Source organism: Dryobates pubescens, chromosome Z (genome assembly GCF_014839835.1).
Source record: "Dryobates pubescens isolate bDryPub1 chromosome Z, bDryPub1.pri, whole genome shotgun sequence".
NCBI lineage: Eukaryota > Metazoa > Chordata > Aves > Piciformes > Picidae > Dryobates > Dryobates pubescens.
Genome location: NC_071657.1, coordinates 69,317,262 through 69,345,219, shown reverse-complemented (window position 1 = coordinate 69,345,219; position 27,958 = coordinate 69,317,262). Strand labels below are relative to the sequence as shown.

At 42.2% G+C, this 27,958-nt stretch overlaps 1 protein-coding gene across 2 annotated transcripts; it reads right to left on the bottom strand.

The window, feature by feature from the left end:
- On the bottom strand, window positions 1-27,940 carry CKMT2 (creatine kinase, mitochondrial 2). 2 transcript variants are annotated; one of them, XM_054178629.1, is made up of 12 exons: window positions 27,858-27,886; window positions 21,054-21,278; window positions 20,809-20,881; window positions 17,589-17,761; window positions 16,111-16,309; window positions 14,823-14,918; window positions 12,642-12,863; window positions 10,232-10,317; window positions 7,543-7,666; window positions 4,712-4,846; window positions 4,245-4,370; window positions 1-222 (listed from the first exon to the last, which is right to left on the bottom strand). In XM_054178629.1, the coding sequence occupies exons 4-12, from the start codon at window positions 17,738-17,740 to the stop codon at window positions 103-105; spliced, it is 1,260 nt and encodes a 419-aa protein (XP_054034604.1). In that variant the 5' UTR covers window positions 17,741-17,761; window positions 20,809-20,881; window positions 21,054-21,278; window positions 27,858-27,886; the 3' UTR covers window positions 1-102. The 2 variants fall into 2 exon arrangements, with proteins under 2 accessions (XP_054034604.1, XP_009908984.1); XM_009910682.2 differs by lacking the exon at window positions 21,054-21,278 and having other exon boundaries at window positions 27,858-27,940.
- Window positions 27,941-27,958: the final 18 nt, after the last annotated feature.

The following is a 27,958-nucleotide window of genomic DNA, read 5'->3' as shown; positions in this document are numbered from 1 at the left end:
CCAGGTATCAGGTAGTGTTTTATTACACAATCTATCTATACAGAGATATACAGAAGTGCCATCCTGTCAGAATGGCAGCCACATTTACTATCAGTTGCAAGATCACTTCCTGCCAAACTGGGGCAATGGTGGTGGCACTTTGATGTCTTGACCTCTTTCTAGTTTCTTCTCACAGTCAACTAGGTAATTGACCCCATCAATGACAATCTGGACTAGTTCCACCTACAGCAAGGAGAAGACATATTAGTAATAGAAGCTTTAATAGAGGAAGGGAAAACTGGCTTGTGCTGCAGTGACAGCAGACAAAGCTATAATTGAGGAGGACCATGGCACAGGGACTGCACAGCCTGTGGCATGGGGAGTGCAGGTCATGCTGCACCAGTGGAAAGCCATAGGAGTTCTGTTCCCCTTTTTACCCTGAATTTGGACCACCAGCAACAGTGATTTTCAAATAGGCCCCTAAAGTTATTACCACTAAATTCTACTCCTGTTTGTATTCCTACAGGAAGAAAGCAAACAAGCAGAAGTTCTTGTATAAATTTTTTAGGCATGAGTTATCTGTTTCAAATGTGTCTGCCGTGATCCTCCCTAGATGTTTGCTGAGAAGTAATGCCTGGCACAGCCAAGAGTGCCTGTCCATTGTGTTCCCCACATTCAGTGAGAATGAGGAAACCAAAATAGCAGTGCTCTGAGTGCTCAGCAACAGCAGACAATTCCTGCTGAAGCAGCCATTGCTGTGTCTTCCCAGTTTCTGAGCCTCAACCACCTCTGTGCTTCCAGGAGCACAAGGTCAGATGGGAACTAACTGTGACAGTGGTGAAAGGAGAGGACAGAGACTGTTTGCCTTGGCTCACACTGGCCCTGAATGCTTCTAGGACCATAGGATAAGAGGCCTTCACATGGCTAAGACTGGGAGGATGGCAGGAGTTACCAGTTTAGTCAAGGCCATGTAGATTGCCTGAGAAAGCTTGTCAAACCAGACTTGTACTTCTTTACAGGCATAGCTCAGGACCATGTGTTCCCCTACAGCTGACCATGAACCCTGCTGTGGGGAAGGATGTCTGACTCACTCTTCCAAGTGTGCTGGCTCTGCTGAGGTAGTTTTGCCAAGTCTAGGACCCACATCTCCAAAGCAAAGGCACTCTAAACTGACACGCTGGCTTTATATCATCCATCACTCCTTTGTTTTCAGCTCTTGATTTACACTGGTAGAGGTGGGATTAACTCCAGGTCCAAAGCAGAGCTAAAATTATAAATTCTATATGGCAAGGTATAGTGGGACAGGTGAGAAGTATGAGGTGCTTTATCTCCAGCACTGGTTTTCATAGGTGGTGACATGTGAGGACCACGCCCTGAGCTGTTGTTAGCTAGCAAGCCACAACACTTATTTTTCTTAATCTCCATGAAATGATCCATTAACAACCATTAATGATTGGCTGGTTCAAGCCTACTGCAAACACTAACTCCCATTGTCTCTTTATTGTGACAGTGCGGATTTTCAAGGGAAGCATTTCAGTGGCTTAGCAGTTTATTTTACTGTCTTTGACAGACCAGCTGTGCTGGGAAATCAGAGGTCTAAATTTGCAGCCTCAAGGAGGAAAGGTATTTCATATTAAGTTTGCATTGACCAGTAACTGAAACAAAGCAAAAATACAGACAGTTTTATCTTGCACCTTTGGGAACATAATTCAGTTCTGCAAACACATTTACCACAAAATGGAATTTATTTTGCCATGTACTGAAAAAAAAGTCTGTCTTAAAATAAAACATTTCCATCCCCTGGAGTTTGTCTTGTCTTATTTAGATTTAAAAATCTTCAAGGTATGGGTTGGATTTTATCTATTGGGTTCATCCTTTGAATCCTAGCTGTACCAGGCATTACTGACTTCAGTGGAAAACTTCTTTTAAACAGAAATTTGGAGGCTTAGGCTATCTGTCATTAGAACTCATATTAATTAATCATGCAGTGTCATCCTTTTGTATTATTAGTATTTTGTATTGCTAGTGTTTGTACAAAATGCACATGACGATGCTTCAGGTATTAATAAATGTTTTTAGCACATACTGCTTTTGCAATAATACAGCTTAATAGTTTTTCATTATTATTTATTTCAGTCTAGATCCAAAGGAGAGCTGCCTAAATTTCAGTATGTCCAAATACATCTTGGCTGTGAGGACATTCAAGAGCATGTCTGAGTAAGGAAGCACAGAAGACCTGGCTTGGCTCTGTCCCACTGATTTCTGGGACAACCAAGGTGAGCAAGAAAAGGAAGTTAGCTGGCTGGCTGTGGATCAGTTTGAATCCAGTTGTAACCCAGCTGCCTTACCCCAAGCATCAGGCTGAACTAAGGTGTTGGTCTCCAACACCTCAAGCTGTGCCAGGGGAGGTTTAGTTCATCACAGAAAGAGTAATTTGCCATTGGAATGTGCTGCCCAGGGAGGTGGTGGAGTCACCATCCCTTGAGGTATTCAAAAAAGGATTGGATGTGGCACTTGGAGCCACAGTTTAGTTGTCAAGAGGTGTTAGGTATTAGGCAATAGGTTTGACTTGATGATCTCTGAGTTTTTTTCCAACCTGGTTGATTCTGTGACCAAACCACAGCTATGTCTAAGCTGCCTAAGCCTTTAAGTGCTGTACTCTTCTGGACAAACACACCTTGACAGCTTGGTTTTCTTTGCAATCAACTTGCAGCAAAGCCCTCAAGGTAACTAAAACTTTGCTACTGAGCAAGTAGACAACCCTTCAGATCCTGGCATGTACAAGCAGGCTGGCATCTGATCCCAAATCATGTGTGTCATTGCTAGTGGACAAAAAAAGTCCTTAGGAGACATCAGTCCCACTAGGGCCTGCCCACTGACCATACCTGCGAGTTTACAGTGCTCACCTAGGGGATGAAAGACATTTTTGACAGAAGGTTTGAGCCTACACTTTCTAGTATGTTAGGAAGAAGTTCTATACAGAGAGAGTGATTGCCCATTGGAATGGGCTGCCTGGGGAGGTGGTGGAGTCACCATCATTGGAGGTGTTCAGGAGGAGACTTGATGGGGTGCTTGGTGCCATGGTTTAGTTGATTAGGTGTGTTGGATTGGTTGATAGGTTGGACGTGATGATCTTGAAGGTCTCTTCCAACCTGGTCTATTCTATTCTATTCTATTCTATTCTATTCTATTCTATTCTATTCTATTCTATTCTATTCTATTTGCAAAGTGTGCAAATCACTGGCTTTACAGGGTCTTGCAAGGCAAATATTTGTCTCCATTGTTCTTGATGTGTCCAAACATGAACATGGCCCTTGTCTCAGTAAGGAAAAGTAAACTGTAGCTGTGCCACAGGACTTACAGCCTGTGACATGGTATAAAGGTTTGGCTCAGGCAGAGCTAGTGAAAGGAAGCTGCAGCTCTTTGACATGGCAGTTTCTTCCCCATCCTCCAGCAGATTTGCTCTTATGAGATATTCTGTCTTATAAGATACTTAAACTGGAATGAGGACTCTTGAGTCCCAGGAGAGCAGCAGCACCACTAGGCTGTAGGGTCATTTCCACTCTGGCCCAAGAAATACTCTTTGAAACTGAAAGAGTTTCTGAACAAATGTGTGAGATGAACCCATCTCATCATAGCCTACAGCCCTACTGGGAGGGCTCAGGCCTGGCAATTAAATCTTTGCCCTGATTTGAACCTAGCTCTCTGGCATCCTCTGCACAGTGCTACACAGAATATGTGAAGATGTTTCCAGGTCCTCCTCCTCCACTATTTTGAACTGAAAGGACTAGCCTTATCCTGCTGTTTAGCTGTGGAGGAAGTGCATGAGTCTGAATACTAAAGGAACACAATACCTTAAACCAGTCTTGCTCTCACAGCCTGATTCCCTGTGTGGATTAGGACTCAATTCCTGCTTCTTTCCCCAACATTTTGCAGCAGGTACAGAAGGTACCACTCAATATTGTAGTAGCTAGCTCAGTGCACACCACATGACATATAAATATGTCTTGTCTCATGTTGCAGCACTGCAGAGACCACTGGACACCAGTCACATAGGCAGGCAGTACAGCAGGCAGGCAGGTCTAAGTTTGCTCTGTGATGCTGAAAAGCATTTTCCTGAGGGATGCCTGTTAGAAAAGGCAAACTTTTCCAGCACCAGCATGCTATCAACAGAGATTTTTCAGCACATAGTGCAAACATGTCCAATTTGTATCAACCCAGATCTGAGCTTAAAAGCAAAGGGGAAAAAAATAAAAAGAGGTTACCTCTGACCGACCCATGCGGTCCAGGTTGGAGATATCATAGACATCTGCCACAGCTGCTGTGTCCACGCCACCGGTGCCACGCTTTTGCAGGCGCAGGTTCTCCAGGATCTTTGGAAACCTGGGATCCTATCAGAAGAAACAGCTTTGAGCTTATTACCTTTTACCCTGCATATTGTGCCGTTACATATGGCTTAATAGCATCTCTCAAAAGACAGGCAGAGATGGATAGTTTCCCCCGTCCTTGGATTACAGCCTGTCCTGGTGGCTGTCTGCTAAGCAGATTAATTTCCATAACAAACACAATAATTTATGGAATGAAAGTGTGCTCAATTAGTCAGGCATTATCCCTGGGATCTTGTTCAACATCATGCTAATGTGCAGTTGTTGTGAGATGTCGTTTTTCATTTGTTCCTTTGTCAAGCAGAAGAGGTGACTTATGCCACTGGCCTTTTAAACGAGGTGTGTACCTTGCTAAGCTTGGGCAGCTTCACATGGACTCCAGCGCGTAAGCCAGTTCCCAGGTTGGAAGGACAGGTCAGAACATACCCAAGACGCTCGTTCCACATGAACTCCCAGCCCCGTTCCTTAATTAATCTTTCCACCTATGATAACAAAAAACCCCAAAACCCCCAAGTCAGCAAAAAGAAAAGGGCAGTGTTCAAATGTCTTATATTAAGAGACAGCCCAACAGAGAGCTATGAGGATGATTGCCGGACTTGAACATCTCTCCTGCGAAGAAAGACTGGGAAGACAAGGCTGAGAGTGGATCTTATCAACCTCTATAAATATCTGAGAGGTGGGTGTCAAGAAAAAGGTGCCACTCCCTTTTTGGTAGTGCCCAGTGATAGGACAGGGCACAACAGGTACAAGCTAGAACACAGGACGTTCCACCTCAATATGAGGAGACACTTTTTTAAGGTGAGGATGACAGAGCACTGGAACAGGCTGCCCAGAGAGGTTGTGGAGTCTCCTTCTCTGGAAACCCTCCTGGATGCATTCCTGTGCAGCCTTCCCTAGATTGTCTTGCTTTGGCAGAGGGATTGGACTCAATGGTCTATGGAGGTCCTTTCCATTCCCTAACATTCTGTGATTCTGTGATTCACTAACACCAGTGGAACTGCATAAATTTACAGCCATCATCAGGTTTCAATATCCCAAATGCATATTACTAGGGCTTCTTAATCATTTTCTCACAACCACTAGCTTGCAGACTTTTCTTCACTTTATCTCAAAGCTTCCTGTCACCATGGTTTGGCATAGCCTAAGCCCATGGACCCATATCTTCATGTAAGCATCATGGCTTTTGCCATGCATTTCTAACCTTGGTATTTTTTTTAGCAACATAAAACCTCAAAAGATTCAAATGCTGTGAAACCAACAAAATGACCTGAAGCTGAGTTTTGTGTAATTTTCAAGGTGATACTGTGGCTGTTGGGGGAAGAAGACATCTGAATTCTAAAAATGACTAGTATTAACAGCCACACTTCCATTATAAGGTGACAACATAGCTTGTATATAATGCTTTTCATTAATAGATCTCTGACTGAATTTGAAAAGTGACTGAAATAATTATCCCCAGAAAAATCACAATGGTCTGTTGACCTTTAAATAGGCTGCTACTGTGTTCATTCATTTAGACATCCTGGACTTCTGCAATCTAAATACAATTTCAGCTGAATTCTCTTCTCCTCCAGAGGAGAATCAGATACATAAACCAGCTCACACTCACAAGACCTCTGCAAACACATAGATGAGTACTTCTGCAGAGGGATAAAGAATGAAGGACTCACCCAATATAATTTCTATATTGTGTAGGGATACGAGAATTGGTAGTGGAATACTAGCCTGATTTCCTGCCTCAAACACTTCTGCTTGCTGTTTGACCACTTCCCAGCTGCCTCTGTGCACTTCTGTTCAATGTGAGCTGAGCACAGTAGCAGATACAAAGCTGGGAACAGCAATGTAAGACATGTCACCAAGATCACCACTCTGCACACTGCTCAGTCTCATGAATTGCAGTTAACCACCTCAGTGCCAAAGAAGCATCCACCACGCACTTTTCCTGTGTTCTCAAACTACAGCTTCCCTGCAGATGCTCTGAACTTCCTTTGCTTCCACAATCAAGACGCTGTCCATAATTGGCCTTGCTTTCTTTGGCTGAGGATTGTGAAGAGATATGGAAGTGGTGCAGAGCTGTATCAGCTTTACAGCTGCTTGGGACTTTTTGAGACAGGACTCTCTTCAGAAAGCCAGAGAAGCTGTTTTGCCAAGGTGAGAGAAATGAAACAAATTATTCAAGGCTGGATTTAGTGCTATGTTTGCCTTTACATAGCAAGTAAGAAAAGCAGCATGATGGAGGCAAATGCTGTTCCTTCATCCAAAATGCTGTTTGGATGAAGTGACTGTGCCAAAGTTCTGGATGGGGAGAAATAATTATTTTATGCCACAAGAATATTCTTACGGTCTGGGAAGGAATTTCAAGCCAGTTTCTGTTTTACATAGTTTAAACTCAAGGATTTCACTTATTATGGTAATTCAACCAGGAATAATGTGCACAAGAGTAATGGAAAATAATGTTAGGTTACCTCATCTGACCCACTGCACCTTGCTATATTGCCTGTGGGACACAGTAAAGTCCTCTCCCTCTTTTAAAGTAACTTCTTCTGTGCCAGAGCAGTGCAGAGGGCTGCATTGGTCTGGAATCAACTTGCAGCCACACCTGGATTCCCCAGACAAAACTCTTTTAACCAACATGCCACTGCATGAAGATTTTTTTATGTTCTTTGTGAACAGCCAGAGCTGAATAAAATAAAATCCCAGGGTTTGTATGTCAGTTCTTGGCATTTTTATCACAAAACTCCTTGTCTCTCTAGAAATGGCAGTGAGCTTAGGGGTCCTAAGCTCCCATCCCAGCATCAGGGATGAGAACCAGGAAACTTGGCCAGATAAATTCTTCATTTATGCAAATCCAGCAATCCAAATGAAATGCTTAATTGATGAATTCCCACAGGCACAAAATGGGGAATAATAATAAAAAAAAGATGTTTCTTTAGCCAGCTTGTGCTTAAGACTTTAATGGAAAAGCTACAAGGACATTTTATTTATTTTCCTCTACAACTCAGCTAGCAGCTTGCCCATGTTTCCTTCTTTAACTGCATTAGTGTGGGTTGCTATGAGTACTGGTGTTACTTCATTTTGTTGCTCCCGGAGATGTCAGTTCAGTATGAACCGCAGTAAGCAGTGCTGACAACAGCCCAGCAATAAACAAACAGGAATGATAAACTCATTGAGACACTACCTCTTTCAAACCACGGCAAAATCTTTCAAACACCCGTTTCATGTTGCCACCCTTCTCCATGGAGATGACCCTGGTGTGGTCCTCTTCATTAATCCAAATGAGAAATGTCTTGTCATGGTTATGCCTAGTTGAGAGTAAGAAAAGAACAGCTTTTACAAAACAGGTCCTGAAAAATAATTCACAGTATCCTTAGTTTCATCACAGTCATTCAGGGCCGTGGGAGGTTAAGTGTGGCACAATAATATTGCTCTGCAGAGTCAAAGATCTGAGATGCTTCCACATTTGAGTCCCCCATGCCAACAGCATCACATTGGGTAAACAGGTAGAGTAAGAAGGGCATTTTTATGATCACATCATGCTGCTGTGATGTAGAGCAAGGAAAAAGGTATTGTCCTCTAAAATGAGCACAGCTGGAAGGTACAACAAAGGGAGAAGCCAAGCTCTGCATCCCCTGTCACTGGGAACAGATTTTATTGTTCCAACAAAACCGTGCAGCTAGGGAAAAAGCTCTAACATTTACATGCTGCTGGGGGGCAAGCATTATGTCTCCCCCAAATCAAATCCCAGTGTCCTCTGTATTGCTCGGTAGCACTGAATTGCCACATCAGTCAAGTCAGTCAAGTTACATGTCCGAGGACAGCAGCTGCACGTTGCTTCCGGACAGTACATTAGCAATGCTGCCCTGTCAGTCAAGATAAAAATGCTTGGAGATACCCACAGATCAGTTATGGCTAGGTTTATTAAGTGCTGGGTCAAATCTGAGGTCACTTTTCCTGGCCTTTTTCTCTGCTTCCTCTGTATTCTGCTACAGTCTTTCTACACCATGTAAAAGGGGATTGATGGGATCAGACTGATTCATGCAAATAGTGCAATATTACCAGGTTTGAAACATGTGGAATCTGAATGTTCAAGTTCACTGATAAGTCTGACTTTCACCTAGTCTCTTACTGTGTCTCCTCTTTTTTGTTTTCTTGTTTTTTTTTTTTTTCACTTGGAATTTGCCAATGTGATACTGAGTAGCCATAAACATCCTGTGCCCTGACGTTACGGTCAGCTGAGGTTTGGTTACCTCTTCAGTCACAGACAAATGTTCAGGGGAGGCTTTTCCACATAGTTTGACTTTAGCTGGACTGAGCTCCACCTTTAAGTAACTGTGTCCTCATTACTTTAAGGAACATAGAGGAAGGCCATGCTGAGTGCATTTAAATTGTGCCATTGCTGCCAGTAATTTCTGTGGGAATAGCCCTGCAGCCCATAACAAGGACAAGATAGCAGTCATTATAGCAACATAACGTCTAGAATTTGTACTTTATTTTTGTTTCTTGCAAGAGAAAGAGCAGGCTTTCCACACACAGCTTACTGAAATCACACTGACTTTTCCCAGTCTGCCTGACATTTCATATGGAAAACAAGCCAAAGAACAGCTCTGGTTTATTTAGGAAGTCCCTGGCTAGTAATTTTACTGTTGGTACTTGTTTGTTTTTTAGAGACAATGGAAGCCTCAGAATCATCCGTTTTCTCTTTCTCAGATTTAGATGGGGGTTTAGATGGGGGCATCTAAACTGAAGCTTGCTGAAATAAAAGAATCCTCGGATTTCCAGCAGGTCATCAGGTTTCACGGGTGATCAGCTTTTACAGCACTCACTCCCTGACAGATATCAGGTTTAGCTCATCACAGAAATACTGGCTGTGCTTCTGAACACGAGCTTGTACTGTCAGGCACTGTGTGGGGAGCGGTTGGTGGTTTTTAGTCTCCTCCTCTTTGGAAGTCCTTAACCTGCCTAGGACAAAGACACAGGTTGGCTGATTCCTCAGAATTCTTTTTAGCCTAAATTTTCAGAATTAAAGAATATGGTAATGCCTAGAAGTGTAGCAGAATGGATGCAGATGCTATGCACTGCGTAGATGCCTCCACCCTATGCTAGTGGGTGTGCGCACTGATCACAGAACTATTATCTCTTTCTCTGCACAGAAAATAGGACATTTGGGCACAAAATAAGTCAAATGTGTTGTGAAAGTAGAATCAGGCGTAGAGCAAAACAGAGTATTCAACTTTTGTACCTCATTTTTGTCCAGCTCATTTAGAAAGAGTCACTTTCAGCTCAAGAGACATTCTGTCTTGTGACAGTGAGGAGGGGCACAGGGATTTGCAATGTGGTGTCCTGCAGTTATATGGTTGGTGTTTCCTAGCTATCAGCATGGCTGCAATCTGGGATTAGAGATGCTTTTGTAACCTCAGCTCTGCCAACTACATGGTGACTCATGGGCTCTTTCCCAAATAAATTTTTTATCTAGAAATAGAAAAAATGGAGAAAAAAACCCCAAAGAGCCATATCTGTGATGCTGTGTGGATTGTGTGGATGGTACTAGTGATTAGAATAAAATAGAATAGAATAGAATGGAATAGAATAGAATAGACTAGAATAGACCAGACCAGACCAGGCTGGAAGAGACCTTCGAGATCATCACGTCCAATCTATCATAGCTTCTTGAATATAAAGATCTTATGCATTCTGTTGTTCATTACTGGAAATCGTTTGTTTTATTAAATTAAGCAAGTCTGTTTATAAAAAGCAAAGTGAACATGCTGTGAGTACAGACAGAGTGGCTGCAGGGTTAGGTCAGGCAAGGAGATTGGTAACATAATCTTTAAAACACAACTCAAGCTTCTGCATGTCACATAACATACCAAATTCCTCTGGCATCTGGCCAGTCACGTGCCATCCCCGCACACGTTAGCAAAGGGGATACTGGCTTATCAAAGAGAAAATGATCCTGGACAGCAAAATGGGGCCAAAGGAAGAGAGAAAGAGGGAGAAAACAAAGCAAAATTCAAGTTTATTCAGGGAAGCAATATCACGCACTTCAGTACATTTTGTGTGGAGGCAATCAATGTACAAGTAAATAATGTAGTACAGCTTGTGAACCTAGTTCCTATTCTAAAAAGCATATTAGTCAGGTGATTTTCTTAACTCTTGCATATTCTCACAGGCATTGGCAATATGACCATATTTTGCCATTTTTTCAAATGTAGGAAGTGGGGGCCTAATATTACACACATGCCCCAAAAGGTATTTTGGAGCGTTAGCACCAGAAATGTTTCCTGCATACAGACATATTTCAAGGTAGGAGAAGGCAACAGATTCTTAAAGATTGGGGGGAAAAAAGAGAGGGGAAAAAAATAAATAAATTGCTAGTTCTGGGAAGGTATTTCTCCAGTACAGAGATTTAGCAAATTATTCTGAGCATGAAGTCAAGGTAGGAATTAAATCACCACTAAGCCTGACCTTTTGGAAACACAGACTTGTTCTGTTCCTTAACAGAGATGCTATTTCTGATCTAATAAATGAGTAAGTGTAGCACTTGTTTTGTGACCAACGTGCCACATTCCAGATAATTTAGACTTTTTTTCATCTAATGGAGCTATTTTTTCTTCCCCAAAGCAACTAATTTTATTTTCATGTGTGTGCTGAAAAAAATACTAGTTCTTAACTCTTAACCTATCAACTGTTATATGGGATCTGGGGTGGGGTATTGGGGTTCTTTTTTTTATATCTGGGGCTTAATTAAGAATATTGAGGCAAGATATTCAGAATAAATATGACATGGTAGACAAGTTGATATGCTTTACTTCGTGGTGGCCTTGGTGGAGAATTTTGGGGTTTTGTCTTTGAATAGCCTGTGATGGGCATAGTGAAGCCAGAGCCCTAACTATGCTCATCACAGAGACACATTTCCTTCCTCAGCTTGCTCCTCTCAACACTTTTGCTTGAAAGAAAAATGCCTCTTTTTGCAAGAAAACAGCTGAGCACTATTAGCATCCCTTATGTGCATATGGCCCAAATCCGCAAAGTACCAAATGCCTTCTGTGCTGAATGCCATTTAACTAGCACTGATTTGATCTTACTGAGATCAAATGGTGCTTATTAAAGGCTGGTGGAAAGCCTGACACCATAGAGATTCAAGGTCCTAAAGGAGGAGATAAGCAATGGTTTGAAATAAAGATGGAATCTGAAGTTACAACATTCAGTACCCTGCTTTCTATAAATATGCATTACTACTTAAAAAAAAAAAAAGAAATAAAAAAAGGCAACCCCCACCACCACCTCAAGACCCTCAGGCAAAATGCTGAATCAGTGAAGCCTATTCCACTTCCAAAAGACTTAGCATTAAACCATGAAGGAATTGTATTTATCACACTCCTATTTCAATCTTTGCTTTCTGAGGAACTTTCTCCTGCTGGAAAAAAGGCAACTAAACAAAAGCTGATGACAATAGTTCATCAACATCTTGTCAATAAATGTATTACCAAGGATATTCAATTAAAAAAAGTTACTGACCTTACATAAATTCTTAACTTGTGGTTAATCCAGATTGTGACACCTGGTTCCAGGGTTATAAATAATTATGTTACTTCATCTCCGCCCTTGTGGTTAATGTTAGGGATTAATGTGCCATGAACATAGCTAACAGAGTACAGCCATTCCTTTATATATTTAAAATGCACATTTAGGGTTTGTTTGACATGTCATATGCTGTGATAAAATCCACGGTGAAAATCCTTGCACTTCTATCTGTGTGACAATGAAAACCCTTCTTATGGGCCTGATCCTTGCAGTTGGCTACATCCATTTTGGGGAAATTAGAATTAGTGTAGATTTGACATAAAGAGATTACAGCCAAACCCCTTCACCCCAACAGTCTATAAAGATAATGCATAATGCTAATCTCAATGCAATATTTCTAGTTAGAATGCTCATTAATATAGATAATACCAACCTTTTCTTAAGGAAAAGTGTTGAATTTGCTTTAGTATTTGCCCAGAGAGATGCCAGCAGCTGTGTATATTTGGTTTGACACAGAACTTGCTGTCTGGCATGTAACTCCACATTTTGGACCTGCACAGTTGTGTATGTAGTCAAATACAGGTACTGGATGATTAGCCCTTCCATAAACTATATTTGCAAGCCATTACCTACTGGGTTAGCACTGTGATTATCCTCCTTAGCTACACAGGAGAGCAGGTACCCTGAATAAAGACGAGGACTAAGATAAATGAGAATAAATGAAGATCATGTCAGCACTGGAGCTATACTTACATCAATAAGCTGCTGCTGCTCCCTCTCAGTCATAGTGGTTAAGCTGTAGTACTTTCCAGAGAGTTCTCCTTTAAGCCCAGAAAGTGCATTGACCACAACGTTCTCCACCTCTCTCCTCTCTGCTCTGGTGCAGGCAGGAGGAAGGCTGAGGCCCCGGATACTGCGGCCAGTCCGCACCCGGGATGAGAGGACATAGCGCTCATCAAACTGACCATGGGTGATCTGAGGGAAGAATGATTTATCAGTTCACACACATCCCCCCATCTTGTAGCCCACCATTAAAAAGCCCAAATCCCATTGTCCAAAAAGAGGGGCATCTCTCTGCCCAGGCACGATGAGATGACAAACACCCAGGATACCAGGAGTCCCTCAGGGTTTCAGGCATCAGAAGGAATATTTTATGAATGTGTTTCTTTGCAGGATGTCTGTCTTTGCAGGGCAAGCCAGAGAATCAGGCTCAGACAGCGTGGCTGGCCCCTTGACCAATCTGTTCTCCTTCTGTGACTGGGTGAACCTAGTCCTTCTGTGAGTGGATGTGTTATCTGTGAGTTATCTACCTGGACTTCCATATATCTTTTGACACTGTCTCCAACAGTATCCTCCAGAAGAAGCTGATGCCTCATGACTTAGCTGTAATCTTTGCTGGGTCAAGAACTGGCTTGATGGGAGTGGTGGTGAACAGAGTTAAATTTGGTTTGTGTCTGGTCACAAAGCAGTGTTCCCCAGAGGTCGGTGCTGGGGCCAGTTTTGTTTAATATCTTTATCAATGATCTGGATGAGGGGATTGAGTGCTCCTTCAGTAAGCTTGCATATGACACCAAAATGAGTGGAAATGTTGATGTGCACAAAGGTAGAAAGGCTCTGCAGAGAGATCTGGACAGGCTGGATTGATGGGCTGAGGTCAGTTGTATGAGGTCTGACAATGCCAAGTGCAGGTTCCTGCACTCAAGTCACAACAAACTCAGGCAATGATACAGGCCTGGGGCAGAGTGGTTGAAAAGCTGCCCAGCAGAGAAGGCCCTGGGGGTGCTGGTTGACAGCTCTCTAAAAAAGAGCCAGCAGTGTGCCCATGAAGCCAAAAAGGCCAACAATACAGGGCAGTATCAGGAACAGTGCAGCCAGCAGGAGAAGGGAAGTAATCCTGCACTCAGCACTGGTGAGGCCACACCTTGAATAGTGTGTTCAGTTTTGGGGTCCTCACTACAAGAAGGACATTGAGGTTTTGGAAAGTGTCTAGAGAGACAATCAGTGAAGCTGATGAAGAGTCTGGAGAACAAGACTTGTGAGAAGTGGCTGAGGGAGCTGGGATTATGTTTAGTGTAGAGAAGGCTGAGGGAAGCCATCATTGCTCTCTACAATCGCCTCAAAGGAGGTTGCAGTGAGGCCAGTGTTTGTCTCTTCTCCCAAGTAACAAGCAATAGGATGAGAAGAAGTGGTCTCAAGTCGTGCCAGGGAAAGTTTAGATTAGATAATAGGAAAAAATTCTTTACTGAAAGAGAGGTGAGGCATTGGAACAGGCTGTTCAGGAAGGTGATGGAGTCATCCCTGGAGATGTTCAGAAACATGTAGTCATGGGACTTCAGGACATCGTTTAGTGGGCATGGTAATGCTGGATAGATGGTTGGACTTAATGATCTTAGAGATCAATCTTAATATTTCTATGGTTCTATGATAGAATTAATGTGGCAGACTAACCAGCTAGTCCTTTGGGGTCCCAAAATATGAAGGAATTTGTATGGCTTTCAGAAACTGGATATGGGCAGGGTCAAGGGGACAGGTTAAGGAAGATCCTTTGGAAGAGGGAAGACTAAAAAGAAACTATACCGTGTATTTGAACTGTGATAAGCAGTAGATAAGGTTTGATCACATGTATGTGGGCATATTGAAGTCAACCCCTTCTTTTATTCAAACACTTAGATGATTTTCTGTATGCTCATAAAAGACCCACAGCACCATGTGGGACTGTGTTCCAGAAGCTTACCACAGCTGGGACAGATGCTCCTGCTAGGAGCAAGGCAAAGATGCAGCTGTCTTGCTGATAGGCATCCCAGTTTCCTTAACTCTAAAATTAATGTTCCTGGAGTTGGATCAGGAAAAAGAAAAGTACTATTGCATACAATATCATCACTGTAAGAAGGATCCCTGAGCCTTTATTGTCTCACTAGTTTATTTCAGTCCTACCTTGGATGCATCCAGGTCCGTGTGATGCTTCATTGTCCGTGGGTCATAGCCATTATGTCTTGCTTTAATGACAGGGTCAAAAATTTCAGCAAAGACCTACGGAGTCAAGAGAATCTAGAAAGAGTCTGCAGCATCATAGGAACACTTCAGCGCACCAGCTTCAGCCACAGGGGAGATCCCATGGCACAGGCTCCTGGGTGACAGATATAAGGGGGGCTTTTGCAAATGCACACAGGGTTAAATATGAAAGGAGGGGATGCTGCTGACCTAGACAGTGCTCTGTAGCAGTTGCTTGTTGTCACAACAGAAAGAAGCTGTAATTGCATTTTACTCAAGTTATAAGCTTACTCTAGTTAACACAGACATAGTACTTGATATGGTGGCAGCCAGACTGAGTTTCAGGATGTATTACCAACCAGAACACACAGAGTCCCCTGGCAGCTTGCTTCTTGGTTTTAAGGTATCCCTGTGTCTTCACTGTCATGGGATACTAGTCCTTGTTAGAGCCACTTGGCTCAGGTGTGTCAACACCAATCACAACCGCACCTTCATGCAGATGAGGAGCAGTGGCAGTGGTACACCTAAATGAGTAAACTGAACCACAGGAGTTGATAGTCCAGAATGCCAGATGTCCCAGTCCATCCTCAGCAGCCCAGTGTTTGGGATACTGTTAGGAGACTGTGTAATAATAGGTACCATTGTAGGGAGACTGAAGGAAGCAGAACACAGAGGTCAATAAAAATAATTATTTTCTTCTCTTTTTTTCTCTTCTCCTTTTTCCATGATTAAATCAACCTGTCCCCCTAATGCTGTCTGTCCAGTTTTCATCAAAATCCAAAAGCTGTGCTTTAATGATTTCTGGCACTTCCCACAAGGCATTTTTGTTTCACATCTGTCTCTGCTGTTCCATAATGTAATTTCCACATTACCTTTATTTTGTGTCTCTCAGGGTTACATAGTTTTGCCATAAACTAAGATTAGTTCTAGGAAGGAGGGCAGCTGCTGGAGGCAGGTAGCAGCTATTCCCAAGCAGGTACATTTTATTAACTTGAATGGCAGCAGAGAGAGGGCTCCTGTGGTAACGCCTCATGTTCATGGATTTCCTAACATAGAAGAGTAGGAAGAAATACCATCTTTATTCACATGTCCTGCCCCATATGTACTGTCTGGGATGCAATTTATCCTAGGAGGACACACCTTCCTGGAAACCTGTCTTCATCTAATGTACTGTCATGAATGATACCATGAAAACTAAACCAAATACAACTGTATTGTGGAAATGTCCTACCTCATAGGATTCTTCGTCGCCTGCCACCATGCCTACAGTTTTAATGAAAGGGTGGCCAGGATTGTCAACCCCAGTTTGGATGCACTGATCCAGGGTGTAGCCATTGGGAGTCATCTTGTCCCTCAGCCGGGAGTAAATGGCTGGTGTGAGGCACTCAGCCATGCAGTTGTTGTGCTTGCGGAGATCAGGGTAGTCCGCACTGAGGAGAAGAACAACATCAAGCAATTAATATGTCACCTTTGAAGAGTAATCCTTGCTAGTTTATGAAGCTGTTAAAGAGGTCATGAGACACAGAGCATGGTCAAAAGTGTACTTACTTCTTGTTTTATATATTGCATTGCATTTCAGAAAGGAAGGAAGATTCAGAGCACTGAAGGTACCCCTCATTGCAGGGGTATTGATGTGGGCCACCACACCAACAGACAGTTGCAGTTTTCTGCTACTTGGGGCCATCAGAAAATGAACCCAGATCAGCTCTGAAAGTGTACTAAGCCTGATTAGATCTCTGCTGAGACATTCTTATTCAGAAATAAAAATCACTCTGACATTGTTTTGTTTAAGGAGGAAGAGGATTAAGTTTAGCCAAAGAAGTTTTCTGTAATTTGAAGCCTAGGTGCTCTCACAGCTTTATGAACACCAGTGGGACTGTCTGGTCTATGTCAGCTGGGAAGCTCATTTTTCTACAATATCTGGGTTTGTTTTAATGGCACTGTTATTTACAGAAAGCTGTGTGGTGTACTAAGCCAGGGAAAGAAAAGATGATCTGTTTTAGCAATGCATTTTTGCAGCTGAGTCAGACCACATCTAACCTTGAAACTGGTAACTGATTTTCTAGAGAAGAGCTCTGTTATTTCTGTAAGAATGTATTTGAGCTAGGGTAGTATTCCTTACTTTAAAAACCCAAAGGTTCTGTCAGAGCCTGATGTGAATTGTTTTTCACAAGTATGGCTAGCAAAGCCAACCTACAGAGAAGGTCTAGAATGAGTTTCTAATCATCAGCTAGCCAGTTTGTAACAGAATTAGGAATATTTCAAGTGCAGGAGTTGTATGGGAGATTTCTTTACTACTTGCATAATGAATGTGTTTTCACATTTCCTCATGGTGGAGTCTGTACAATCAGCCCGCCCAATACAGTGAGGTGGAAAGCATTTGATAGGTGATGAGCTAGGTAAGGACTAATATGGTGCTCTGCCTAAAATGTTGAACATGTCTAGGCTTGTCATTCTTCAGCAAAGGGGTTTTTTTGAGTGTTGATACTATCTCACATCCCTGCATTCTGCATTCTGGTCTTGAAGGCCATTGTTTGTGCTACCAGAACTTGGGGTTATTAGTAAAGGGTGCTGGTTCTCGGCTCACACAGTGCATGGGCAGACACAGACAACATGGCTACATAAGGACTCTGCACCTTTGGTAGGGCTCTTCTTCCTCCTAAGAGTTAAACATTGCTTAGGGCTTACTACCTAACCCCAAGTCCTTACCTTGGAGGGAAGAGTTTCCTTTTCTCATGAACAGCAGCCTTTACATTTTGCTGGTTGAGGAGGTACCCAGTGGTTAGCACCCCTGTGCCTGCAGCTGCAAAGAGTGCAGTGGTTGCACGGCCAGTCAGGAGACGAGAGAAGGTGCTAGCCATTCCTCTCAGAGTATGCAATGCCTGGAAGAGAAGACAACCCAGTGTCAACCCAGAAGCCCTCAGGCAAGTAAAACCTCACTTTAAATGGTAGCCCTGGAAGAGAATAAATGATTTTTTATTATTGATTTACACTTATATATCATGTTCAGAAAAATGGTTAGTATTTATGTATATTATTTCTATACTCTTTTAATTCCCCCTCCCCTATTTAATTCTATTATGATCTTGTCTGGAATACAGGAGATCTTTAAGTCTAGCAGAGAAAATGGCATGTTCTGTGAAATTCTGAAGAGGACAAGGCACATTTTTTCTTTCAAGAATCAGAATCTGTCTGATTCTGCTGGTGACTGTGAGTTCCTCAGGGAGATGTAACTCCTATTTCAATAAAGGACACGATTTCCAATTTGTGTCACTGACAGAAGCTTATTCTTAACGCTGAACTCCGTGAAATCACCTTTGGGAAACAAGTATGGAAAATATATAAGAAAATGTGATCTTTTCTCAGGGATATGCTTCATCAGTTCTGGTTTTTTTTAGAGTTTTAGAAGATGTGATTATTTATGCAGTCTCCTCACCATTCTTTCAGAGGTTAAACAAAACACCTCAAAGTATTTGATTTTATTTTCAGTGAACAAAGTGGTCTAATTCCCAACATTTTTCATGGGTTAGCTAGCCCCAAATTCTGTACTCTTTCTCCTTTTCCACTGCTCTCTAAAGACAAATATGTTGTTCTATTCCTTCTCACTTGGTAAGGAAGATCTCATCTGCTTGTATGGCTTTCTGTTCTAAACTAGTGGCTTTGTAGTTTAGTCACATGTGTGGGATGAGAAACAGAGATGTGTTACAAGTTTGAGAGACGTTTGTTTCACGTCCTGTGTCTTGTTTAATCCATTTTGTACCCAAACTTTGTTATTCTGTCTTCCCCATGCTTTTGAAATGCAATATACACTCGTCTAACCTTCCTTTCAGAGAAGGGTGCTTACTGATTGACAAAAATGTCACTATTTTTTTTCACTGAAGGAATTGTCCTAGAACAGAAATGGGGAGGGAGCCACACAGAGAGGGCAATTTCCCCCTCTCTACTTTAGGAATACACTGTGACTTCCTTAGCTAATCTGAATTCTAAATAATTAGTTGCACAATACAGGAGCATAATGAAACATGTGCTAACACCGGGCTGGGGACAGGAGGCAGACTGCTGACTATAGCTTTATCTTATCTCTGGCAGCAGCCCCACTCCATCTATGAGTTTGTGTAGGTGAAAGTTGCAGGACGGGCTCTCATGACTACTACAGGATTTCTCCCTCTCAAAACTCAGTAGCAGAATGTTTGACTGTAAATCAAAATCAACTATGAGGTTTGTGACGCAAGTTTTTATTCTACTTTCTTGTCTGTGTGTTTAGCAGATGGTTTTTGTGCCTTTTCACAGCACAGCATCCCCACCCTACACTCTGGAAATATTTGCTTATGACTAATCTGTACAGAACTGTATTGTTGTAACTGAGTGTCTGAGAAATAACACGTGTATTTTCACAGCAGCTCTCTATATTTATAGTTCTGTTTCACAGATGTCATCTTTACTGCAAGGAAGTGGCTGGCAGTCAAAATCCTGTCCTGAAAACTAGAAGCTGTATCAAAAATCCTGTTGTAGATCATGACATTATGACTTCAGTAGCCCCAGGCACTCATCAGCATCTCCACTAGCCTGGATTATTTGGGACTTTTTAATCCTGTGGCACTTCAAGGGGCCAATCTGGTCCATGCATCAGATTAAATTAGTGGATTCATGTGCAATATGAGTTCAGAAAGAAGTGTGAAGCACAACAGCATAATTATAGTGCTTTAGAAATAACTAGAGCTGTGCATATATTGACTACAGTGTGTATAATGGCCTAACAGGTAAAGCTAACAGCCTTAGACAGGTCATTACATTTAGCCAAGTCACATATCTGCTGGCATGGCTGCACTGTGCTGTTTTCACATGAACTCTATTCCTTGCACTAATGCAGTGTGATGGGAAAGTCCCATCCTATGCAGCAGCAGCTATTGACTGTGTGCATGTTTTTCTACTTTCAAGACTTTTGCAGTGATAAATGATGCACAATGGATAGAAGCAAAATCCCAGCCAGAAAATTCCTCTCCACACCAGCACAATATTGTGATCTAGGACTGGAAGCTAAGCACAGTGTGCCCTTCACTAGTAACTTTGTATACGTTTCTTCTGGAGAAGCTAGGAAGTACATGGGGCCTCTGTGAGGCTGAAGGATTCAAGAAGCTGCTGATTTCTTTGGGGGACAAACTGTGCTTGCTGAAGCTGTTAAAAGCTAAAGGTGCTGCTGATTCAGTGCTTCTTGTTCTTCTCTTTGGATGCAATAGCTTTTGGATAAGAGAGCACCTGATCCTGAGAACACCCAAGCAGAGCAAACCTTCTGCTCAGCGTAGCCTGCAGACAGCACCCTGGGTGACTACAGGTGGCTTGACAACCTTGACTTTCAGGGTGAACTGCATTTGTGTGTCTGAAGTATAGGGTTGTAACAAAAATAAAAGCTGGTTAAAGAGAAATAAACCACATGAGGGGGAAAAAAAAAAAAAAAAGAAAGAAAAACATGATGAACCTGAAGAGAAGGGAAACATTTTGAAAAGATGACAAGACTACCTTGGTAACTACCTTGGCAACTCAAACAGTGAGGGCATTGTGCCATAGCTGATCTGTTGAATGCAGGGATGTTATACCTTACTACTTCTGATGAATGAGTACCCCCTTCTTACTCTCATTTATGCCTATCTTTGAATGGATGTGTCTTCTCCTCCCTTGTTGAGGCAGCATCTCTTTCAGGGTCTGAGACAATAAATGGGTCTCTGCATTTGGGAAAGAATGACTGGTTTTTAGGCACCTGATCAAAGGCAGATTTTATGCTCATAAAGCTGCTTTCCTTTTCAAGTTTTACTGGAGCCCTGTAATGCCAACATTTTTCTTGTGGGTGACATTATCTTCCATTGTGGCTGCAGGACTGTTCTGATCACAGACCAGAAAAGTTTCCCTTGGCCTGAGGCAGCTTCTACTTTACCTGACAGATGCTTCTTTAACAGCTCTTAAGAGCTCCAACACTGGAGATGCCACAGCCTGCACAGGTTGTCTACCTAAGAAAAAAATTAATCAGAGTAAGACAAGCTCTTTTTCCATAGAAAAAATAATAAAACAATGTCTAACTACACATCTCTTCTTACAACTGAAGCCCAGCACTCCTCATTCTAACATTTTCTTCCCCAAACTTTGCAGTTCTGTAAGCAGAAGTTCAGTTTCTGTCTTTACCGGTAAGTGCCTCAGCTTTTTAAACCCAGTCATTCCTGCAGAAAAGGTGACTCTGCTGAGAAGGTGACCTGACAAGCATCAATCATAGCATCACGCAGCTGCTGCCTGCAGGAACTGGGAGACGACAGCGGGCATGATCTTCTGCTCCTTAGGTAGGACCTTCTGACTGCAGCGTGGCATTGCCATCGCAGGCACCATCATTTGTGACTGTCAAATGCAAAGTGTCTAGAGGAACACGAAAGTTAGAATTTCTTGTGAGAAGAAAAACATCATGTGGAGTGCTGTGGAAAGGGGAGTGTAATCTTTTTTTTTTTTTTTAATCAACATGGTGTAAATCCTAGTTCAGTAAACATCTCTTGCCACAAGGGTGGGCTATAGCTCTGAATATAAAAGCATATAATAATGTGGCACAAACTGAGCCCATGTCATGCCTGCATAGGTAGTCCAGTCAAAAGTATACAGCATATAATCTAATCAAAATAGCAGGAAGACACTTCCACCGAAACCTGGTGTACAAATTCAACAAAGCTTTTCCATAATGAGAGTGTATAATGACCAAGACATTTTATTTGACAAGAAACAAGAATGTTTGGGTTGGTTTTTTTTTTCTTCCCCACCCCTAATATTAGCTGATTTCCAAGCAATGCATTACTTCCAAACATTCAAAAAGATGAGTTTTGGAAGAGTCTGAATATAATGGTCTCAAAGTATAAATAGATAAATAGATAGATCTCATCAAAGCTCTTTGTCAGATCTGACCTCAAATGAGTAACAGATTCAGCTGTATGTTTTCCAGCAGAAAATGTCAACCTACCCTAGCAGCAAGTTTGCACCATCACCACCCCAGTGGATTCAGAGAAAAGTAATTATCCCAGCCAAAGGTGTTGTTAAAAGCTTAAGGTTTTTCTAAGAACACTACCAGAAATACCATGCTGTGATTCAGGTTTCACTGCAGTCTATCATTAGGCCTCCACTGCAAGGATTTCACTTTTATAAGGAAAATTTAAGCACTGCACAGCCTAAAAAATTGAAGGTGCATGCATTTCTTTCACAGGAGACTCCTAAGAGTCTTCCTTTGTGCTCATCGTGATAGAAAACCCGTTTTCTTTTGGATACTTATAGTGTTAACATAGTGCAGCTGAGAAAGGGAAAGGATAATTTTTCAAGATCAAAGGAGCTTTTGTGATTTTGATCCTGGAAAAGGCCCTGTTCAGGGATGTTTGAAGAAAAGCACCTATGTAAAGAGAGCCTGTCTTGCATTCAAAACTACTGAGAAAGGCTGTGGTCTGCAGAGGATAAAGGAGCTCCAAGAGTTAATCAATGTCAGTTCAAAAAGAAACAAACCACAACAAACTTATCATATTTCAGACTTTTGTTTGGTGGTCTCCAGTTTGAATCACTGGCCTTAGTTATTACTTTTATCATGCTGTCAAAAATTCCTCTCATGATTTGTTCCACATATAGCTACTTATTAACTTTTAATGTCTCTCCATCATTTTTTTTTTAAATCATATTTTGAAATTTATTAATCACTCTTTATCTCTCCCCTGAACTCTCTCCATTTTGGTTCATTCTTAGATTCCTCCTGGAAAGCCCCTGTCAGTCCAGTAATTGTTGTACCATGCCTCTAAAATGCAGCAGCAGAACATTTCTGCATCTACTAATTAGCTTTTGCATTTGGAAATGGTATCAGCCTCCTGGGACCACAGCAGGTCACTAGAAAGTGCTCACTGTGGTCATTGCCTGCCAAGTGCTGGCCCCTGTTGGGAGTCACACAGTTCTCTGAACTGTGAGTAGGGAGTGATGGCTGCAGTCCTCAGCATGGCCTGGGGAGCTTCTTGAGCAGAGCAGCCAGGGAACTGTATCTGATACAAACACAGGTACGCTTCTGAATAGAATAGAATAGAATTAACAAGGTTGGAAGAGACCTTCAAGATCATAAAGATCAACCTATCACCCAACACCATCTAATCAACTAAAGCATGGCACCAACTGCCCCATCCAGTCTCTTCCTGAACACCCCACCATCTCCCTGGGCAGCACATTCCAATGCCCAATCACTCTGTGAAAAGCTTCTTCCTAACATCCAGCCTAAACCTCCCCTGGTGTCCTCTTGCTCTGGTGCTGGTTGCCTGGGAGAAGAGACCAACCCCCACCTGGCTACAACCTCCCTTCAGGAAATTGTAGACAGCAATAAAGTCTGCCCTGAGCCTCCTCTTCTCCAGGATAAGCAACCCCAGCTCCCTCAGCATCTCCTTGTAGGGCTGGTGCTCCAAACCCCTCCCCAGCTTTGTTGCCCTTCTCTGGACATGTTCCAGCAACTCAACATCTTTCCTAAACTGTGAGGCCCAGAACTGGACACAGGACTCAAGATGTGGCCTAACCAGTGCTGAGTACAAGGGCAGAATGACCTCCCTGCTCTTGCTGGCCACACTATTTCTGATGCAGGCCAGGATGCCATTGGCCTTCTTGGCCACCTGGGCACACTGCTGGCTCATGTTCAGCTGGCTGTCAACCAGTAGCCCTAGGTCCCTCTCTGCCTGGCTGCTTTCCAGCCACCCTGACCCCAGCCTGTAGCACTGCATGGGGTTGTTGTGGCCAATGTGTAGAACCTGGCACTTAGCTGTGTTAAATATCCTTCCCTTGGACTCTGCCCATCTGTCCAGCCTGTCAAGGTCCCTCTGCAGAGCTCTCCTACCCTCTAACAGATCAAGTTTTCTGCAATAGCACAAACCTGGTTTACTTAAGTCCCATCACCATTTTTTTTGACTATTATTTTCACTTTCCCTATAAAACAAAATGCTTCCTAATAAGCAGAGAAGTTTTCTCCTGTATTGTGGGATTCTGAATGCAGTGATAAAATATTCTTGAATGGTTCCCAATTACCATTTATGGTTTTCTACTTTTTGGTTTTTTCCCCCCTCTCTGATAAGTGACTTCTTAACAGCACCAACTTTGTGAAAGTTTCAAGTTCTTTCAGTACACCACAAGCTGAATTTGGACTTTATTTTGGTAACACATATGACAGAATTAGCAGCATCTAAGCCTGCACTGATTTTCAGCTCTGTGAACTTCTGCTCTACACATGTCCAAATGAGTTCTAGTTTCCATGGGGCACAACAATTTTTCTTGAGGTCTAAAGCTTAATAAATTTATTTTATAGATGCTTAGAATTCATGGTATGAGGCTTCAAACATGTCACTCCTGATTGTAAGAAGGCTGGTTTTGAAGCTGGTGGAGGGTCTGAAGAACAAGTCTTACGAGAAGTGGCTGAGGGAAATGAGTGTGTTCTGGAGAAGAGGAATCTGAGAGGAAACCTTGAAAGGAGGTTGTAGTGAGGTTGGGGTTGGTCTCTTCTCCCAAGTACCAAGTGATAGGATGGCCTCAGGTTGCACCAGGTGGGGTTTAGGTTAGACACCAGGAAAAAATTCTTTACTGAAAGAGAGGTCAAGCATTGGAACAGGCTGCCAAGGAGGGTGGTGGAGTCAGCATCCCTGGAGTTGTTCACAAACATGTAGACATGGCACTTGGGAATGTGGTTTAATGGCCATGATAGTGCTGGGTTGATGGCTGGACTTGATGATCTTAGGGGTCTTTTCCAACCACAATGATTCTATGATTCTAAATCCTTTAGAATATGGCAGAAATACAGTAAATGTGGCTCATGAGATGAGCACTGTGGTGCCTGCCAATGCTGTAACTGGGAGGGTGTACCTACTTCTGCTGCACATGGCATCTCTGGGGTTTGGCTCACCAGCTCTCTAATGTGAGTGCCAAAGTTTCTGGCTCTTATGCAATGATTCTGTTGAAGTAATTTATCTCCTGCTTTGCTTTAGCATGGTCAGGGCTGACCTGTCGTCTTGTCACTCATGACTTACAACATATCTATCTTCCTTTCCTTTGCAGGTAGCATGGTCTTCACCAGCACCCACAGCTGGGCATCCTGTAACTGTTGAAGGTGAAGGGTAACATATACTCCTCAGCTGGTATTCAGCATCAGGTGGATTTTCTATGGGTAATGTGGCAGGGGAGATTTGTTTTTTATATTAGTCAAGCCATCAACACTTTGATGGCTCCTGGTATTTGAATCTGACAGCTTTACAAAGTGCTTGGACATCTTGCCTTGCACATTTTCCACTTATTATGTCATTCTTCTAATAGTTTGGATACTGGCTTTGCCTCATGATAACTGGTTGAGATGTCTTTTTTATGCCTTCAGGAATACACATGCCTTTGTCCCAAGGGCAGGGCATGGATAACAGCTCACTGGCTCAGGGAGTGGCATCACTCAACTTCAAATCATAGAATGGTTTAAGTTGGAAAGGACCTTTAAAGGTCACCTATTGCACCCCCCTGCAGTAAGCAGGAACATTTTTAACTAGATCAGGTTGCTCAAAGGTCTGTTTTAGTGCTGAGTCTGCAAATACAAGATTTCTTCTTATCAGAGTGAAATCATTCCTATTCTCTCACCACACTGGTACCATAAAGGGTATTGAGTCAAATCAGCATTGCCTCTTTCAAAGCAGTATTCCCATATACCATGAGGCCAGTGAATCAGCAAAACGTGTTTGAAAGGTCATGATCTTAGAGGTCAGAGCTTTTATCTCTGCTTTCCCTCAAGACACACTCAGGTACATGTAACCAGCCTTCAAGACATTAATATCCTGGCTTAAGAGTGTATTTTGGATTTAAAATTCTATTTTAGTGTATGTATCACCTGTTATGCACAGAAGATGGAGACAAAAGCCAACAGCAAGATCTAGCAGAAGTCACTAGTGCAAACCTGGTGCTGGTTGAGAAACAGCCCAAAGGACTGCAAGTGTCATTCCAGATGGAGAATCTTTTGAACCCCAGGATGAAAAAATGTGGAGGAATGTCTGTTTCAGGACCTTTAACCAGTTTTACCTCTTGTTTACAACACATCTAGATTAAAGCCTCTGTTAAAGGCAAAAGTATTCTGCATAGGAAATACTAATTTTGTACAGCATCTTCCTCACCAACACTAAAAGATCCTCTTTTAAATTGACAACTTAGAAAAACTCAGACAAAGCAGAAGTTCTCTCTGCCTAGAGGCTGTATAGGATCTCCAGGACATTTGTTTCACATCTGCCACCATGTTCAGAATGCTCCAGCCGAGTCCCATCACATGGTGATCCCATGATCTGTGAACAGGTGAAGCTCTGAAACTTCAGAGGAGAGGGAATCATCAGAAATGCACAAAACACCTCCTTACCCTTTAAGGAACTTGCAAATCTTGCTGCTATTCTTAATATTTTAAAATTAATGCTTTTGCTATTAATTCTTTTCTTTCTTGAACTTCTTTTAAAGAGGAAGTTGCCATCCCTGCGTTTCTCTTACTGTGTTTGGACACAAGTATTGGTTATCCTGTATTTCACACGAGGCAGGACATGTGGGCTTTAGCCAAGGGGGAAAGAAGGTACAAGGGTTACAGTGACATTTCTAGAAATAGAAGTAGATTAAATATTTGAGCCTTGTCATGGGTGGTATTAATTGACACACCATGTGATTCTGAGTGACATTTTAGAGGAATGGCAGAGTCATAGCTAAAGTTCACACAGGCTCATAATCACAGATCACGTATACACACATCTTAGACTGCTAAGTCGTTTAGCTAACGGAATCACTGATGGGAGCTGAACTTTCACCTGGTGAAGAGAGAAGGACGCTGGTCTTTTATATTTGAGAAGTAATTCATTTGAGTCATCCTTAGCTTGAGCTAGCTACAGGTGCCAGTGGAAAGTTTTCTCTGCCCATCTATGGAAATTTCTGGCACCTTAGAAACATCTGCACAATGTCACAAGTGACTACATGCATAAGAGACCATTTTTAGATATTCAGAGAACAGTTTAGGCTGCCCTTGGTTTGCTACGCCACTGTAGACAGTTACAGAGGATGAGGTAGATGTTAAAACATTAAATATCATAAAGAAATATTGGTTGTTCTTTTAAGTTTGTTATAACTCGCCCTTAGCAAGATATGAACCTTTTTGACTAGCCCGTGGTTAAGATAAAGGCTCCAGAGAGCAGAAACAATGCTAGTTCAGACAACACTCTAAGTCTGCCTTAATCACAGCACGGAATATCTTTACCAAAAATAATCAACTAAATTTCAATTTATTTCCCCTTGTAATGCCAGAGGTCAGTGAATGATTATTGAAAACTAATAACTTTTTTTTTTTTAAATACAAACAATGAAGCTATGAATAGATTCATATGAATACGAAATATAAATAATGAATAGATTCTTATGATTAAAGATAATGTAAAGAAGACTGCAAATTGTCATGGATCAGACAACTACCCCTTAATAACAAGACAATTTTTGATTACTATCAGCTGAAGGTCTGTCAGGTCAGATCTGACCTGGTGAGATTCAGAAGCCCAAATTCCTCCACCAAAGTCCAACCAAGGTTCAGGGAGTGCTTGCCCTTCTGAATCAACCCAATACTACTTTACAGTATAACCCCCTCATCTCCACAGTGCATAGGGCTACAATTGAAATCTAAAAAAACACATATTGAGAATTGGAGATGTTTTCTCTGAACTTGCTACACATCTACAGTGATTCATTTTCCCCTTAAACTGTTACTTAAGGGTCAGCATTTGAAGCAGCTGCACCATAGGCTCTCACATTTCTTCCTGAGCCAGGTAGTTAGGTGAATCAATAAATTATAACCAAATTACACCACATACTGTGGTGCTTTGAATTAACTTTTAATAACCCTCATATTTGGAATGCTACCATTTGAGGCTAGAAAAACACAATATAGGTAGTTAAACTGACCTTGAAGATGAAGGTAGAGACCTCCTGCTGCCTGCAGCGTTCCCCAAGTGTAAAGGGAATAACAAGTTGGTGCACAAATAAAAACCTAGGTAATATGAGAG